Source organism: Canis lupus, chromosome 4 (genome assembly GCF_048164855.1).
Source record: "Canis lupus baileyi chromosome 4, mCanLup2.hap1, whole genome shotgun sequence".
Lineage (NCBI taxonomy): Eukaryota > Metazoa > Chordata > Mammalia > Carnivora > Canidae > Canis > Canis lupus.
Window position 1 is genome coordinate 73,041,426 of NC_132841.1, and position 18,331 is coordinate 73,059,756.

Here is an 18,331-nt window from a genome sequence, read left to right on the forward strand (position 1 = left end):
AAATATTTGTCTTTGGCTAGGATTGCTGTTTGGGATAAGAAAACTTTTGAGTTAAAACTTCTGTACCATAGAACACATCGTTTTGTAATTGCAAGGCAAGTGAAATAGCTGTTGTCATTTCAGTTACATATTATTGGCTTAGCTCCTTACTGATGTGAGTTTATTTTACCATTTGTATTAAAGCCAGTATTCAAAATGGAATAGCATTAGGTGGAGTCCAGGCCAAATAATACCGGGCTGTGTAAAGTTGTTCTCAAATGGGATTCTGTGGTAGGCCTGATAAGCTGGTTAATATTGTTTGCTATTTTGCTGGGGTAAAAGATACTAAGTTATATCAATCATGTGAATTGGATATAAAAGAAAGTGGCCATGTGCTTACTTTAGTCTCTGGCACCATTCCTCTTGTGTCTACAGTGTCATGGTAACCTGAAGCTTTGTATTTGAGTGTTCTCATTTGCTGTGGAAGTGGTGGTCTTGTTGCAGAATAGGTATCTGTTAGCTTATTTGTAAAAATTTAAATAGAAGATGAAGGATGGAGTGTCAGTGGGATTTTATACCCTCAAGCATCATGAGTCTTTCACTTTGTGGAAACTTAAACCAATAGGGGAAATACTTCTTAGTTGAGTTGGTTTGTACAGAGTAGGTTTCTGTCTTTCAAAGTCGGTCAAAGTCAGACTTCCAATTTTCTTTCATATTGGTTGCATTGCTTTATTTATTCTTTTTAAAGATTTTATTTATTAATGAGAATACACAGGGAGGAGGGGGGGACCGGGGGGGCGGGCAGAGACACAGGCAGAGGGAGCCTGACATGGGACTCAATCCCGGGTCTCCAGGATCACGCCCTGGCCGAAGGTGGCACTAAACCGCTGAGCTACCTGGGCTGCCCCGCATTGCTTTATTTTTAAATCTTGACATGATGTTTCCTGTGAATTTCTAGTCAAGGATTGTACCTCTCCTGGCTCACTACCTTGCAAGGACTAATTAAACTATTATTGTGATTTACTTACATCAGAAGAGATGCAGCTGCTGGCAAATGTGGAATTTTTATTAATAGGGTCCATAACACTCAACAAATTGCATCTTTAGATGAATCAAAGCTGATTGGAAAGGATTTTGTCATTGTAAACATGCCTTATTGGCTAAAGAGTAGGTTTCATTTAAAAATATTTTAGTATAGGGGGATCCCTGGGTGGCTCAGCGGTTAGGCGCCTGCCTTCAGCCCAGGGCATCATCCTAGGGTCCCGGGATCAAGTCCCATGTCAGGCTCCCTCCCTGCATGGAGCCTGCTTTTCCCTCTGCCTGTGTCTCTGCCTCTTTCTCCCTCTCTCTGTGTATCTCATGAATAAATAAATCTTAAAAAAAAATATTTTGTTCTATACCGAATAAGACATGAATGGTTTCCACCCTTCTCTCCCTCCACCCCAACCCCAGAAACAACCCTTTTTAAGGTTGCCATTTTTATTGTTTTTAAAATTATCTTTAAAATGGGATAGAATAATTTCATTTTGCAGTCCCTCTATTACTGGATTAAATTATTCCTAGTTATTACCTTCTTAGCATATTTAGGAGATATAGCACCGTGGATTTTGTTTCCTTTACTGGGTATCATGAAAATGATAGTGTAGCTTAGGTTATAATTCTCGGGCAGATACTTTTGCCACATGGTGTGCAAGGAGTGTAGTCTATGTGAATATTTATCAAATTAAAGAACATGATCTGGAGTACTTCCAAGGCCTTCTAACAGAATCCCATTCCTTTCAAATCTTTCAGATACAGGCACCAAAGTCGTCTATCTAAAGTGAACATCTGGCCACTTTACTTCTCTGTTTAGAACTACTCAAAAGCTCCACATAACCTGTAGAATCACCTAGGAAATTTGCTAAAATGAGGATGCCTGAACATTAGCACCCCAAGATTCTGATTCAGTTTATGGAGACTCCAGACTCTACCTTTCTGAACCACACCCTGAAGTTTGCTGGGTCTGTCCAGGGATCTGCATTTTTAACCAGCTCTCCAGATTTGCAAGTGGTCCCCAGATCACATTTTGAGAAGCACTGTTGTATGGGAACCCTTATGATCCTTACTATGCCAAACAAAGCCCTTCAGGAACTGGCTCCTGTCTACCTCTTAAGCTTCATTTCTGATCAATTTTTGTCTTGGACTTCATTTTCCATTAATTTAAAACTGATCTTATTTTCATTAGGTGGTGCCCTGATTTAATTTTATTTATGGATCAGTAGTGCATTAAAATGGTCCAACATGTAAAAGATACAGAAGAGTGTACAATGAAAAAGTCTTTCTCTTATTCTTATCCCTGGGCACACAGTTTTTGTCCCTGGAAGTAGCCAGTGTTATCAGTTTCTTGTGTTTTCTTCCAGAAATAATCTATACATACAAATCAACACAGTGAAATATTACTTTTCTTTGTCCCATCCCTTTTTTACACAGAGATAACATACTATTTAAGGTTTTCTGCACTTTGTTCTTTCTTTAAAACAGTTTGAATAGTATTCTATTGGGTGCGTCTTAATTTATTGAAGTACATTTTGTATGAACATTTGTGTTAATTTACTTGCATGTGAATCAGCTTTGAAGATAAATACCTAAAGGTAGAATTGCTGTCAAGGCATGTGCATTTGAATTTTTTAATCCATATTGCCAAATTGCTTCCCTTGGAGGCTGTATGCCTTCACCAGCAATGGATGAAAGGTGTTCCCCTCCCCCAATAAGCAGTTTATCACATTTTGGGGGTCTTACCAAGCTGGCAGGTGAAAAATGGTATTTCGGATGGTTTGATTTGCGTCTATTAGCATCTTTACTTCCGCAGCCTCTTTTGGTTAGAATATTCCTGCTTCCTCTAGCCAATTCCTAGCCTTCCTTTGAGGTAAGGCTCTAGACATTACTTTTACAGGAGCCTTCTTTGGTAACTTTGTCTTGCCCCTCTCTGGCCACCAAGGTTGCCAATATATCTTCCTAATACTTAACATATTTGAGCTTTCCACCTTTGAGTATAATCGGATTATTTTCTTCTCTAGACTTGAGGGCAAGGAATGCATCTTATTCATCATCATCCTCTCTATCTTCCCATCCCCACCAAAAAGGGTGGTAAAATATTTTTGACTTTTTAGAAATCAGTTTTAGTTCTTTTTCTCCTGGAGGCTTCTAGTCCAGAGCCTTATTTCCAGCTATCATTTTTCCAAAAGATGTTAGCTGCTGCAAGCTTAAGGTTGAAGTTACCAACATGAGTTCCCTAAAAGAGTTTTTTCATGGTTAAGTATGTTTGAGAAACATAAACCTAAACAAAACAGGATTTTGATTTGACTATGGGATTCGCAGTAGGGGGAAGGAGGCAGAAAAACATCAAATTTTGTGGAATGCAAATTGGGAAATAGAGGCTTACGATAGTCTCCCTTCCATAAATATTTGCAGTTAAATAAGAGACTCTGAACAATGTAAAGGGGTTGAATGTTAGAGTAGCTGAAATTCTACCATTAACATAATCATTAACCAATGGGCTTTTGAGCCCTGCTTTTCACCTTTCACTGTATTAGGATTACCTGGGAGAAATTTTAGGAAATATATATATATATATATATATATATATATATATATGGCCAGCCATAAGACTGGTCAAAATGTAATTTCTTACTGTGATCACTTTTCCTGTATTTTTAATTATATGAATTGAATTTTGAGTATTGACACATGTACATACCTTCTGAGCTAGTAAAGTGTAAGTTAACTTCATTTTTCACTGTAATCTTTGTTAATATGTAACAGAAATGTGTATTTCAGAATATCAGCAAATTTCCTGATTATTTCACGCCTTAGGAAAGTTTATTGTATATGATGTGGATTGTGCAGGAAATTAGACCAACCCCTGTAAGACATCTGCATTCAAGGAGAGATTAGCTGATTGACTTTCTTCTTCCTAAAAAAGTGGGTAGAATTAGGACATAGGAACAGAATAGTTCTTGGCCTATATAACTTAATGATTAAAATTGAGGCTTAGTGCCCTAATGAGTATTTACAGCTCTCAATCAGGAATGAAATATATAGCTAACGTAGGAATATTAGGAATCTGTAGTGGACAAATCCTGGATTAAGAGCAGGAGGAATGAGTTTTGATCCTGGCACCAGTCTATTAGCTTTATAAACTTGAGCAAGTAACGTAACCTCTCTCTATTTATCAGCTTCTTTGACTGTGGAATAGGTATAATAATGTCTGCTTTTCCTTGTTTACATAATTTTTAGGAAGATCAAATTAAATATATAATTTACATAATTTAAAGCAGCATAATTTTAATTTTTCAGCCACAATAATGATTATGTAAATGCCATTATTATTTGTTAAATTATGTACCTAAAATGGTATGGCTTTGGTCACTTTAAAGTAGGTTCCTTTATAAAATAGAACACTAAAGGAAATGAAGATTTGTTGAATTTAACTCTTGCTTATGTAGGTTTTTTTTTTTTTAAAGCCTATCTCTTGTAGGAAGTGACAGTTTTGAATTTTTTTACTCTAAGAAGTATTTTTGTAATGGAGAAAATAATAATAAAAACCATGATCTTTAAAATAGTAGCTTACAGTATCACTATTGCTAACATTCATGACGTTTGTTAATTTTTTTTATTTTAAAGTGTCACTTTTAAATATTCACCAACCCATTCATTGAGCACTTGCTAATTAGGCATCCTGCTAGGTTCTGGGGAACCACAGGTGAATAAAAGGGGTTCCCAAATGTTAGGAGAAAATATATTAAATTGTGTTATAACTGTATAAGTGGTCCATAGGAATACAGAGAATGGAGAGAATAACTTGGGAAAGGGCAAGAATGAAAGAGAAGAAGACTTTTGAATTTTTTCAGATTTTAAGCAGACTTTCTAGTGATTGTTTTTAGATTTTCAATTGTGAAATATTTTTACCACATAGAGAACTTTCAAAAGATACTTGTATATACAGCTGAGACTTAACAGCTGCTAATATTTTGCCACATTTGCTTGTGATTTTTTTAAAGGAAGTTTTATAACTGAAGACCTATCCTAGGGCACTTGGGTGGCTCAGCGGTTGAACATCTGTCTGCCTTCTGCTCAGGTTGTGATCCCAGGGTCCTGGAATCGAGTCACACATTAGGCTCCCTGTGAGGAGCCTGCTTGTCCCTCTGCCTATGTCTCTGCCTCTCTTTGTGTCCCTCATAAATAAATAAATAAATCTTAAAAAATAAAATAAAGCCCTATCCTTCCACTTTTCCCCTCCCTGTGTCCCTAGTGGTAACCACTGGCTTGAAGCTGTTAAATATGTATGTGTGTGTGTATATATATATATCTTCCTCATGCGTATGTTACACATTGATTAATATGACCGTCCATAAAAAGTATACTATTTTGTGCATCTTGAAAAAGTTAGGTCAATAATATATTCTTTAGATTGTGCTGCCTGTTCTTTAGAAATTTGCTTTTCTTACTCTTGGCTTGATCTATGTTATTTGATCTATGTTAATTCACTTTAAGTGCCATCTAGTATTACATTGTTTGGGATATTAGGTTGTTTCCAGTTTTTCTACTATTAAAAATGTGATTAGAAGTACAAATATTATTTCCATATGCATCGAACAACTCCCAGATTCCTCATGTTCTCACTGGCACTTGGTAGACTTCTACATTTTTGACATTGTGATGAGTGAAATATCTTAAGTTCAGGATACTTTAATTAAATATTAAAGAATAAGGAAGAATTGATATGTGAATAGGAGAGAATAGTACTAGCAAGACAAGGGAAAGTTAATCCTTTTGCCAGCAAGAAGAACTTAAGTGCTTTTGACTCTAATCTACAGAAAAATTTTACATCATGGCTGAGTAAGTATACTCCTATTTGAAATAAAAGATAACATGAAACAATTGAGCCAGTTACATATAGTAGTTTATGTTTTTCTTAATAGCAATGCTGGTTGTGATTAAGAAATTGATGTGACAACCGTTTTAAGGGAGTTTGGAAATCATTGCTCAAGAATAAGTATCTAGAAGCTACACAGGTAGGCTGGGTGTTATAAAGATATTAAATGTCATGAACAGGAGTTGGCTTTATGTCCTAATAATTTCCAGTCTTTGTTAGCAGTAGAATGCAACCGTCCTGCTCTCTTTCCCCATAGGTGTGGGCTGGAGGGTCAGTTTTCCTGAGACTTTAGCATTCTGGGGCTAGTATAAAAGCAAGCTTGTCATGGTGGTGGTTAGTTTGGTGGAATGAGAAATAAAGACTTAAATAAGGAAGTAGTTCTGGAGGCAGGCTATTGGCACGAGACCACATAAGAGCTGATGTCGAAGTCAAGTGGTGGCAGCATGCCTGTGAAGGACAGATTGGGGAAACCGTTTACACGTGTATTTGTTGTACTTTGCCACCAACTGGCTATGGAGATCGAGTGTGAGGGAAGAATTAAAGGGGACACCTGGAGGTCCCCTGGGTGGCTCAGTTGGTTAAACATCTGTATGCCTTTAGCTCAGGTCATGATCTCAGGTTCCTGAGATCCAGTTCTGTATCGCCGTCTCTGCTCAGAGGAGAGCCTGCTTCTCCCTCTCCCTTTACCTGCCGCTCTCCCTGTTCTGCTCTCTCTCTTTGTCAAGTAAATAAATATTTAAAAAAAAAGGACATCTGGGTTTATTCTGTTGATTATACAAATATAAGTATTGCTAAGTTGTCAAATCACTGTGTTGCACACTTGAAACTATGTAACATATCAACTACTCAAAAACATTTAAAAATAATGGAAAAAAAAGTATTGTTAACTGATATAAGGCACTGAGAAGAGCAAATTTGAAGGAGAAATAGGTCATTGGAATTAGATGGTTTTGGGGAGAGGTACTTGATCTACCAGTGGTGGTGGGGGGCGGGGGGGATATAAATGTAGGCTTTCGAAAATTTGAGCCTATAGCTCAAGAGAAAGGAGAGAGCTGACAGTGTGTATCTCACAGTTACTGGTGTGTACTTGGGAGATCAAGCCTCTGGTGTGGAAAGGTAACTCAAGGAAAATGAAGTGGGAACAAATAAAGTTGAAAGTGGTACCTTGAGCAATCCCAACACATGAAGGAGTAGAATAAAAAGAGGAATGCAGTTGTAAGAAGAGAATGATGGGTAAGCACCTGGGAGAAAGGATACGTGAAATGGAAATGATCCAAGATAAATGCCAGATATAACTAAAGAAGTGTTCAGGCTTCACTGTACCAGACCACCGCTGCGCCACCCAGGGATCCCCAGACCGGATCATGCTAGGTGGAATCATTTACTTTCTAGCTGTTGACTAGGTGTTAGTAATCATTTTAAGGCAGTTCTGAATTAATACTCAGTGTACCATTAAGTTATGTGGGTGTACTTTGAAGAGTGCTTAAATTATGCCTAGTGAGTTTATGTACCAAATTGTTGCCTCAGAATGTGCATTTCTTATGTGTTAAATTTAAAAAGACCTATTTCCTTCCCTTTTTGAGCCTTCATGTGAGTTAGTATGTAGAGTACAAAGTAGGAACATTGAACTGACTAGTAAAATGAATCTTAAAAATTTGTATTTGTAATAAACTCAGTTTTGGTCAAGTAAAAATATCTATGATCCTTTAATAAAAGTGGTTGGATTATTTAGGAAGTAGCGTATCACATGTAACTTTAAGGTAGGCAAGCTTTTATTGGTTCAGAATCCTCCTTTATTTCTTTCATGCTTTCTTTTGTTTTAATTTCTAAGCTACCTGGGGAGAAGTGATGCTGGCGTTTGGAAATTTTGTAGGAGAAGCTCTTGTTGCTTGAATGAAACTTTTTTTTTTTTTGTTCTTTCACTGCAGTGAAAGACTGTAGATCTTTTAGATTCACACTGGTTTTTCCAGGTATTCTGGTGAATAATCCTTAAAACTATATTTTTTAAATCACATCAACACAAGATTTTTTGGAAAAAATAAAAATGTTAACACTTTGTTGCTAATACTGGCAGTGTAACATTGCAGAATTGAGAATGTGTTCGAAGTTTCAGTAATTTCTCTAACCTCTTCACTGTAAGACATAAAGAGTTTGTGTTTTTGTTTTCGGGGAAGTATGATTTTAAATACTTGAAGTCTTGTTATTTTCAGAGGGATAGCCAGAAATTCTTTCCAGCCTTTGAATATAAAAGAAAACTTTAAACTGTATGAGCCAGTTAGTGATTTAAGACTTTCTAATTGATGCTTTTATTAAGTGATTTTACAAAATGCCTTATCTTGTGTTTGCCTACTTTAGCCAGTCCATGTTAATGAAGCTTATTAGACCAACCATTTAGATATTTGAAGAAAATAATATAGTAACTTGTATTCTCCAAATAAACGTTATTAGAGAATTAGTTTACAAGAAGAAATTTGAATGGGAACAAAATTTATGAAATGACATTTCTGCCCCAATATTAAGTATTCTGATGTTATGCTAAATGAACTTTATATTTAGGTATGGAAGTTTAGGAATTTTAGTGTTGCTACCAAAACTTGGTAAAATCATGGAAAACTTGAAGTTTTTCACAAATTCAAATCCCGTTTACCATCTCAAAGCAAAGTTTTCTAATAGCTGCTGAGTAATCTTAATTTTCTGGAGTTTGCTGAGAGTCAGAAGTGCGCACAAAAGCTTCTGAACCACCAGACCAGAATTTACAGTTATCATACATAAGGATTTATGTCCTATATTCCTGGGTACATGTTTTATATTGTCCAAACCAAAAATTGGAACATAAAATGAAAATCTAGACAGGGAGTTGAGGACCAGCTACCCTTAAGTTTTATTTATAGCAGGTTAGAAGAATATTTGATGAAATATTTTAATAGACTTATCGTACATTTGAATTCCCATTGCCTTGGCAGTTTTCAGTGCCCCATTAAATACATTTAATTGAGCTCAACTAATGTTTAACAAATACAGAGTCGTAGACACTCAAATATTTGAATAGATTAATTTAATTCTTCAGAGCTCAATTTCTAACTATGTAAAGTGTTCACTCTTGAAATGGGCTGAGAGGTAATTACTGTAACAAAAAAAATACACCACAGTTTGATACTGAGTATTTTAGTTTGAGATTCCTGTTAGATATCCAGAGAAAGATGTCAGATGCACTGTTGGATACATTTATTTGGAGCCCTAAAGACAGGGGAGGGGTAGCCCTTGGGAGGCCTCTGCATACAGATCTCTTACAGAAAGCCTTGAAGCTAGAGATGTCCAGGGGAAAGAGTAGAGATGGAGAGCAGCATGACCCAAATTTACTGAGAGGTAGTACAGTTTAGTTAATTTGTAATTGCATAATAGTAGTTTAATATTAATAGTATGTTCATCCATATTCAGAAATTCTACTCTTAAAATAGTTTTTCAAACCTGTTGTGTGTTGATTTGTTGTTAAATGAAGGATTATCTAATTACCTTGGTCACTGCTTTTCTTTAAAAAATATTTTTGATGTTGGTATGATCTATCTAAATATGAAGCTTATGTCTAGGTGTTAAAAAGTGTTATACAGATTATCAGATCTAGTATATTTTTGAGTTAACATATATGTATTAATTTTTAAATAGCCAAATGTTTCCTCCCCTCCTCTTTTGAGGAGCATACATTTCCCTTTAGATTATAGAGTGAGGACAAAACTATTTTAAAACTCTTACCCTGTATCATAAACAAAAGACTGGATATGTAGATACCAAAATATTAACATAAACTGTCCTAGGACAATAAGATTATATATATTTTAAATTTTCTTTATATATGTACCTTCCATGTCTTGTTATTTTTATACATTTTTTAAAAAGATTTTATTTATTCATGAGAGATGCAGAGAGAGAGAGGTAGAGACACAGGGAGAGGGAGAAGCAGGCTCCCCGCAGGGAGCCCAACATGGGACTCAATCCTGGGTCTCCAGGACCACACGCTGGGCTGAAGGTGGCACTAAACCAGTGAGCCACCTGGGCTGCCCTTTTTATACATTTTTTTTAAGTTAAATACGTTATTAAGAATGCTATCAAAAATGGGTTTTACTTCATAATTCAATAATCTAAAAATATATTTAAGATTTGGACAGGTACTTGAAAAACCGATATTATGTCATCAAGAGGCAGGGTATAAGGGAAGTTGGAGAAGGAAAGAAAATAACATGCTTTTTAATTCTAGCATTCACTTTACTGGACAAATTTCCTAGTTGATTAAATGGATATTGCAATGAGGATATGTCTGAACTTCTTTCTCAGCATTTTACTTTTATGGATTATTTAGAAGACATATAATTTAAAAGGAGAATATTAATGGTAAGGTGCTAACATTATAAAAATATCACTCTAGTGGACTAGGAAAGATAATTCTTGAAGGATATGTCTTCACATCTAAAAGTTATCCAATTTCGGGGAGCTAACCCGTCCTTTGTTTGGATTGCGTGGGGTAAATTCCAAATAGAGTTCATAAATCTGAACAGAAGAGAGCTGCAAATTCAAGTGGGACAAAGGTCATCTGCCTTCTAAAATATTAGTTTATCTTTGGTCTTCAATGCGTTAAAAATCCATTTAAAAAACCCTCAAGTTGAAAAAAGGAAAAAAAAAACCATTTTGAGATTCTGTTAACTACATGATTCTGGAAACTTAATGCTGTATTTGGTATTGAAACCAAATTATGATTTTCTGAAATCAGACTTTCTAGTTGAATTTAAACTTCTGGTCCTAAAAATGTGTCTTAAATCCATTATATTTTTATAGGCCTTTTTAAAGAGCTATGTTATAATGTGTAATATATGTCCTATAATGAGACAGAATTTGTTTTATCTTGATATAGCTTGCATTGAAAGGCTCTAGCTACAGTGGACTGCTTGAACGACATCATATTCACACCAAAAATGTAGAGCATATTCTAGATAGTTTACGGTAAGTGAATTGGATTGGATCTTGGATGGGCTTTTGTATTCAGGACTTCCAGTTTTTGTTTTTACTAGCAGAGGATCCTGAGGTTTTTAGTAAAGACTGCCATTATAAAAGCGTTTTCCAAAAATTATACTGTTTTTAGTAGAGTTGATACAGTATTTCTAAGGAAATTTTTATTGTACTCTGAAAATTCCACAGATTTTCAGTTACTGGGTGGTCTGAGAAGTGCCTTTTCTATAGAGATAATTCTATATGCATTAGGTTTCACCTGTATATATAATGTTTTATTAGAATACTGGACTATTCTTCATTAAATTATTCTTTGAATGTCTAAAAATTATAGGAACTTCATTAATTAATGCAGTCAGGAATATGTTTGTATGTAAGGGAATCGGTGTGAAAACATGAAAAATAGTATTTTAGTCACTGTTTCAGTGTCTGACAAGGAATGTTTGTTGGATTTAAAATAATGACTAGTTTTATAGTTAAAAAGTCTCTTGAGATGTTAAAGTTATTGGCCATTTTTGTAATAATGAATTTTAGCATCAGAGGAAATAGAGAAAATGAAATAAAATTCTAATCTATCAATATTGTTATTTGTCAGGGGCAAAAACAAGATGTTTTTGAAGTACATAGAGATTTCGGATAGTTATTAACTTCCAGTTTAGTCATATGCTTCCTGACCATAGTAAATTGGCTGTTGTAATTAAATGAAAATGAAGTTAACCTTGCAAAACTAAACATAAATTTGTTTATAAAACAGGTTTATTTTCCATCATTGTAATAACCTGCCTCTCAAAACATCCTTTATGTTATTAATGGACATTTTATATAAACTTTACTTTTTTATCTCAGGAATGAGGGAATTGAAGTTCGTCTAGTAAAGAGGCGAGAATATGATGAAGAGATTGTTCGATGGGCAGACGCTGTCATAGCTGCAGGAGGTAATAGCTTTACAGAGGTAAAGATGTTGGAATATGGAGAGGCTCTTTACTATGCATTTCCAGATACTCTGTGGTCTAGCTGTAATGAAGCCTTCAGAATCCTACCACAAGATGCATTTTTTGGACTTTTAGGATAAAATGTAAAATATCTGCTATATATTTCACTTTTTTAGTGAATGGTATTGTGAGGTTCTGTGTCTGTTTCTATGTATATTTAAGGTGTGCACTTCAATTTGATTCAAAGGATGCATTGTAACTGTATTTTGGTTTAGTTATGCCAGTCTTAAAAAAAATGTTGAAATTGTTTAAGAGTTCAATGAGAAAAAAAAAAGAGTTCAATGAGATTAGATAAATTCCATCCACTCTGGCTCCAATATACTTACAGCTATTTTTCCTGGGCTTTATTATTAAGGAAGTGGGTGCTGTTGCCAAAGCCTTAAATTAAATTGATAGCATTTATTAGAAGGAAAAGTCTTCACTGGACACTTTGTTGGGTATATTCTCCTTAAAATAGTTTCTGAATTTGGACTGATGTTATGATGGAAGGAAAGAGATTTGGCTAATAGAAATAATAGGAGTAGAGTAGTGGTTCCCAGCTGGGAGGCTACTACTTGGCATGTAGCAGGTACTGCTAACTATCACCTGTAATACACAGGACTGCCCCCCACATCAAAGAATTAATCTGGCCTAAAATGTCAGTCTTGCCCCTGTTGAGAAATCCGGGATTAGGGATAGTAGTTAGAAAGGAAGTGGAATAGACTGTGGTGGGCAGCAGGATCGAGTGGGAGTGTGATTCTTAAAAGGACTTGTGTTCAAAATGATGTTAAAAACTAGTTTTGTAGCAAATCTGGTTATGTCTTCTGTCCTTTAGGTGATGGCACGATGCTCCTGGCAGCAAGTAAGGTTTTGGATAGACTTAAGCCAGTTATTGGAGTAAACACTGATCCAGAACGGTAAGAAAAAACTTGTTCCTTTTGTTTGGTATGTGTGTGTTACACATACAGTTATGTTTTGCTTTGCATGGTATCTATTTCTGATAAATCTTAAATTTTGGTTGCTCTTTATTTTCTCTACTGTTGTCACTTTGCTGTGCTCCATTGCTACAGGGGGTTTATTATTTAGTGCATGATGTTTAAGTGGAAGTATTATTGCTCCTGGTAATCATGAAGGTTAGAGCCATGTTCCAAAAACATTTTAGAAATGAAATTCAGGCATGTACAATTTGTTTCTACCTTTAGTAGAATTTTCTTCTGTATAGTTGTTTTCAAGGACCTAGCTCTTATATAAAGTTCAGGCATGAGACATATATATGCATTTGGCTACCGTTGGTGGTAGGAAACTATGATCTGGATGGACAAATCTTCACGTTGGATTTCCCAGGTAGTCTGGGGGTAGTGCCTTTGGCAGAATAGACCTGAGCCTTTGACCTAGTTGGGTATTGGTAACCCCGGTATTGCTGAAGAGGGATGAGTTCATGTCCCGTCTTTGGCCCTTCCTTTTGTCTTTTGTCTACATTTCTGGTTATGCCTCTGCTGATTTTCTGGGTCACTTCATTAACTTAATGAAGAGACCAAACCCTGTCATCATTTCTTTTTTTCTTTCCTCGCTTCACTGATATTTAGCATCATTCTATACCAGCCACCCACAGCCATGACCATACCTGGACTTCATGATCATCTAGAATTGCCCCATATCTCAAATCTTAATTCCACTCCACAGCCTCCTACCTTTAACAACAGTCTTATTCCCTTGATCCTGTTAAATCTGCCATTTGGTTTGCAGCGTGTTGAACCCCTCTATTGTCTTCACTTAATTTTCCCTTACTTCATTCACTTTCTTGACAAATTTCTTTATATATATATATATACACACACACACACACACACACACACACACATATACACACACACATACACATAAATATATGTATATATATATACACACACACACACATATATATAAATTTTGGGGGGGTCGGGGGGGGGAGAATGCATGTGGGTGGGGAAGGAGTGGGAGAGAGGGAGAGAGAATCTTAAGCTGGCTCCATGCCCAGTGTGAGCCCCTCACAGGGCTTGAGATCATGACCATAGCTGAAATCAAGAATCCCATGCTTAACTGCCTGAGCCACCCAGGCACCCCTCCCAACAAACTTCTTAAACATTTTGTACCACTGTCTTTCTGCCCCATCCTACATCAGTCTGTCATCCTCTTTATTCCTTCATCAGCAGTTGGGGCCATCTGGGGAAAAAAATAGAAACTTAAGCTTGGTGGTATAGTTTGGGCCCAAATTTACATCCAGTTTGTCATTTCTAGCACTTAGATTAGAACCAGACCTTCAGAATTGTTCAAAAAACTTTGTGTGGCCCAGGTTGTATCTCTACTTCCTTACTTCAGTTATTGTTTTGCCATCTTTTTGAACTGCCTCCAACCAGTTCATTAATTTTCCTTTTGCCCTACCAGTGACGTCCTGGTTATGAACTTATTGGACGTTTTAGTCCTTGTCTTACTTGATTTCTGGGAGATTTTTAGTGCTAACTGATCCTGTGTTGCATCCGTACTTCCTTGGAATTTATGGGCCCCTCCCCCCTTTCTTCCTATCCTGATGGCTGCTACTTTGTCTCTTTTGAAGGAGGTTATATTTTATTCAGTGCTTTAAAGGTGTTTTCACATCCTCTGGGCCATCTGTCTCTTTCTCACTTTTTATACTGTTTCCAGAATAACTGTTTAATATCTGTAGTTGAACTTAAATCCTGGTGACTCCAAAATATTTATATCCAACATTGATCTTGCCTCCACTCTTATCTTTATTAATATTCTCTTCTCACTGCAACCAGAGTGATCATTTTATGAAAGTTTGATAATATGTGACTCCTCTGTTCAAAATCTTATGGTGGCTTCCCATCTAACCTAGAATGAAATCTAATTCTTTACAGTGACTAGGATGACCAACTCATCATGATTTGCCAAGGACTTTCCTAGTTTTACCACTGATAGTTCCATGTCCTGGGAAAGTTTGTCAGTCCCAGCCAAACTGGGACAGTTGGTCACCTTAACAGTGACATATAAGACACTACATTTTCTGGTCTCTGACTATTCTGTGTCCATTTCTCCTGTTATTTTTCTTTTTCTTCATGCTATCTAGCCATACTGTCTTCTACTTGAATTTATTATCCAGTAACATTAAAAATGTAACATGTCTGGCTGACTCAGTCTTCAAGCATGGGACCCTTAATTCTCAGGGTCATGAGTTTAAGTCCTACCTTGGGCATGGAGCCTACTTAAAAAAAAAAAAAAAGTAACCTGTCTCCTATCCCCTCCCCTACCATACTTAATAGAATCATAACCTTGCTGAAGCTGTGCCCGCCCACCCCTCACCCCCTTTATCACATTGGTTTATGGCCATAGTTCTAAGTTCTTGGAATCTTACCTTTGAGTCCATGTCTTGACATCCTCACTGCTACTGAACATAGGCCTTTATAATTTGTTGTTTAAATTACTGCAATAGCTTTCAGACTTTCTCATTCTAACCCATCCATTACACTTTATGTTCTTTCCAAAGTACAAATTTAATTGTATTCATTCCTAAATTAAAATCTTTCAGGGTTTTTCCCATGACCTTCAGAATACATTGCAAATTTCTTAGTATAATAGTATGATCTTTCACCATCTGTTGCCTATTTGCTTTTTTAGCTTCATCAATCCTCATTTACTCATAGGCATTATACTTTCAGTTAAAAAAATTACTTAAGTCTATCTAGGAACAGCCTAGGGTTCTTCTTAAGGCTGTTTTTTTTTTTTTTTTTTTAATTGCTTTTCTCCCCCTCCCAGTTTTGTTGTGATATAACTGACTTGTAGACTACATAAATTTAAGGTGTACTGCATAATAACTTACACATAATGTGAAATGATTACCACAGTTAACATTATCTCATATAGATAAAAAAAGTATCTTTTTTTTTTTTTGTGACAAGAACTCTTAGGGTCTACTCTCAATGACTTTCAAATATACATCAGTGTTAACTATAGTCATTATGTTGTATGTTACATTCCTAGTACTTATTTATCTTATAAATGGAAATACGTACCTTTCACCGCCTTCATCCAATTCCTCCACTACCCACTCTGGCTGTCCTTAGTGCAATTATCAGGTATAACCATCTGCTGACACTCTAGGTGGAGGCTTTTCCTCTGGCGAGGAGATTTGTTGATACTTAAGACAGTAGGATTTGAAAGAATAAATGAAAGAGTTCTCCAGAAGGTGCATATTCTTTTCATGACTTGATACCTGTTTTTGCCTGGAGTGCCCTTGTACCACTTAGTCAGTGGTATAGTTGTATATTGTTCATTGAAGATTGAACAATATTGGTGCCTCTCCTGGACTCTGACTAGAATTTCCCTGTAGAGAGCATATTGTTTTTTGCTTGGTTTTTGTCTTTTCCATTAGACTATAAATTTCTTGAGTATAGGATTGCATTTTAATTCCTCCACTATTACTGTATTACACATAGTCCGTAAACAATCAACCTTTGAAATGTATAGCTGAGTAAATATTTCTTGAGCATAAGTAATTGAGATCATTGGTTCAGTAATTATTTTTTGATTGCGTTCAGTGTGACGCCTGTGTATTTTAGAACTTCTTAATGGCATATTTTTATATCATTAAGAGATTCTTAACTTTAGTTGTCACATTTTAACAGTTTGTTGAAATATATTTTCCTTTAAAAAGTTGGCTTAATACTCATAAGCTTATGGGAATTTTGAAACTGGTAAGCAGATAGTATTGCTTCTCTAATTTCTACCTAGAATAACAGGCTTTAGAATTCCTTTTGTTTCTTTCTTGTCTCCAGGACAGAAGCCTCCTAGCTTGTTTGGTAATTCAGGTTACCTGACTTCTTTTTTTTAAGCATGGTGGTAACTCACAGTCCTTAAATAAACTCAGAAGTTAATGTTCAACTTAAATTTCCTCTCGTTTCTATTAGTTATCAAATGCTGCATAACAGATCAGACCGGAACTTGGAGGCTTTAAACAGTAATAGTCATCTATTCTCATGGTTTCTATAAATCTGGAATTCAGGAGCTTAACTGGGTAATTTGGCTTGAGATCTCTCATGAGGTTCTTGTTAGATGTCAGCTGGGGCTGCAGGCACCTGAAGGCTTGAGTTGGGTTGGAAGATACCCTTCTTAGATAGTTCTTTCACATGGAGTCATCTAAACTTTGGTCTTACCTGTATTCTGCATTCAGTTTACTGAGCCCAGTAAATAATTATGACATTTAATGCTTGCTAATTAAAATAGGATAGAAGGCATGTGGTAACTAGCCTCCAGGGTAGCTGCCTAGCATTCACACCTTTATTTGGTTCTCTCCGTGCTTCTGTATTCAATCAGAGCTGGCCTGTGTGACCAGTGGAATGTATGACAGTCTGTAGATTCCAAGGCCAGGTCATAAATGGTATTACAGCTTCTGTATTAGTCTCTTGGATCGCTCATTCTGGTGTAAGTTAGTCAGCATGATGTGAGGATACTCAAGCAGCTCTGTGGAGAGGCTCACATAGGGAGAATTGAGCCCTCCTGCCGGTAGCTTGGACCAGTTTGCCAGCCATGTGAGTGAGCCACATTGCAAGTGAATCTCCAGGCTAAGTCAAGCCCACAGGTGCTGACAGCCTAGCTGATACCTGACTATAACCTCATAATCAATTGTTGTCTCTTGGATGTTTCAGACCCGCAGTTGATCCTAGCAGGTATTATTCAACAAATGACTGTTAATACCTTCTATATACTTAGCACTGTGTAAAAGTATTGCAGTGAATATAAAAATTAAAAAAAACTAGGGCCTAAGTTTCTTTATCTAAGAGGATCAGCACTGAGATTAAGAAACTGATCCGTCACAACTTTGTAAAAACCTTTTTCTCTGCTCTTCACACCTGTAAGTTAATGTACAGTTATTAAAAGTTTGTGTTGCCAAGCCTCCTCTCAACCTTTCCTTCAAGATCAAAGCATCATGTAAATGATGATGATTGAACTTTCTGGACACCTTTCCTCATGTTAGGTGCCACGTTCTCTCCTCTTCCTATAGCAGCTATAGGCCATCTTAACACTTTGTTTTGTTGTCTTTTATGTCAAGCTCTTCACATTTATTTATTTATTTATTTATTTATTTATTTATTTATTTATTTATTTATAAATATTTTATTTATTTGAGAGAGAGAGAACAGAAGTAGAGGGAGAACTAGACTTCTGAGCAGAGAGCCCAGTGTGGGGCTCAATCCTAGGACCCTGAGATGAGTGACCTAAGCCAAAGGTAGATGCCTAACTGACTGAGGCACCCAAACACCCCCATCCTTATGTTTTTTTTTGAATAAATGAAGAATTGGATTGGATTAGCTTTGTGATTTCTCTTTATGATGTGGAATATCTTAAATGATATTTAAAAGGGATTTATGGTTCACTTTCATATATAGTTTGATTCCTTAGAATAACCTTTTGAGATTCATGGTTTTGTCATCCT

At 36.1% G+C, this 18,331-nt stretch overlaps 1 protein-coding gene and 1 long non-coding RNA gene across 5 annotated transcripts in view; one reads left to right on the forward strand and one right to left on the reverse strand.

The window, feature by feature from the left end:
* The window catches only part of NADK2 (NAD kinase 2, mitochondrial), a 43,750-nt gene that overhangs the window by 2,490 nt on the left and 22,929 nt on the right, over positions 1-18,331 (forward strand). For all 4 annotated transcript variants that reach the window (XM_072824883.1, XM_072824881.1, XM_072824882.1 and 1 more), the window contains 3 exons: positions 10,797-10,885; positions 11,738-11,826; positions 12,698-12,779. In XM_072824883.1, the coding sequence (XP_072680984.1) occupies positions 10,797-10,885; positions 11,738-11,826; positions 12,698-12,779 (260 nt within the window). The remainder of the gene's footprint in view (positions 1-10,796; positions 10,886-11,737; positions 11,827-12,697; positions 12,780-18,331) is intronic.
* Positions 3,816-17,432, reverse strand: LOC140632649 (uncharacterized). Its single transcript, XR_012030253.1, has 2 exons — positions 15,912-17,432; positions 3,816-3,931 (listed from the first exon to the last, which is right to left on the reverse strand). It is a non-coding gene; the product is annotated as an uncharacterized lncRNA (long non-coding RNA).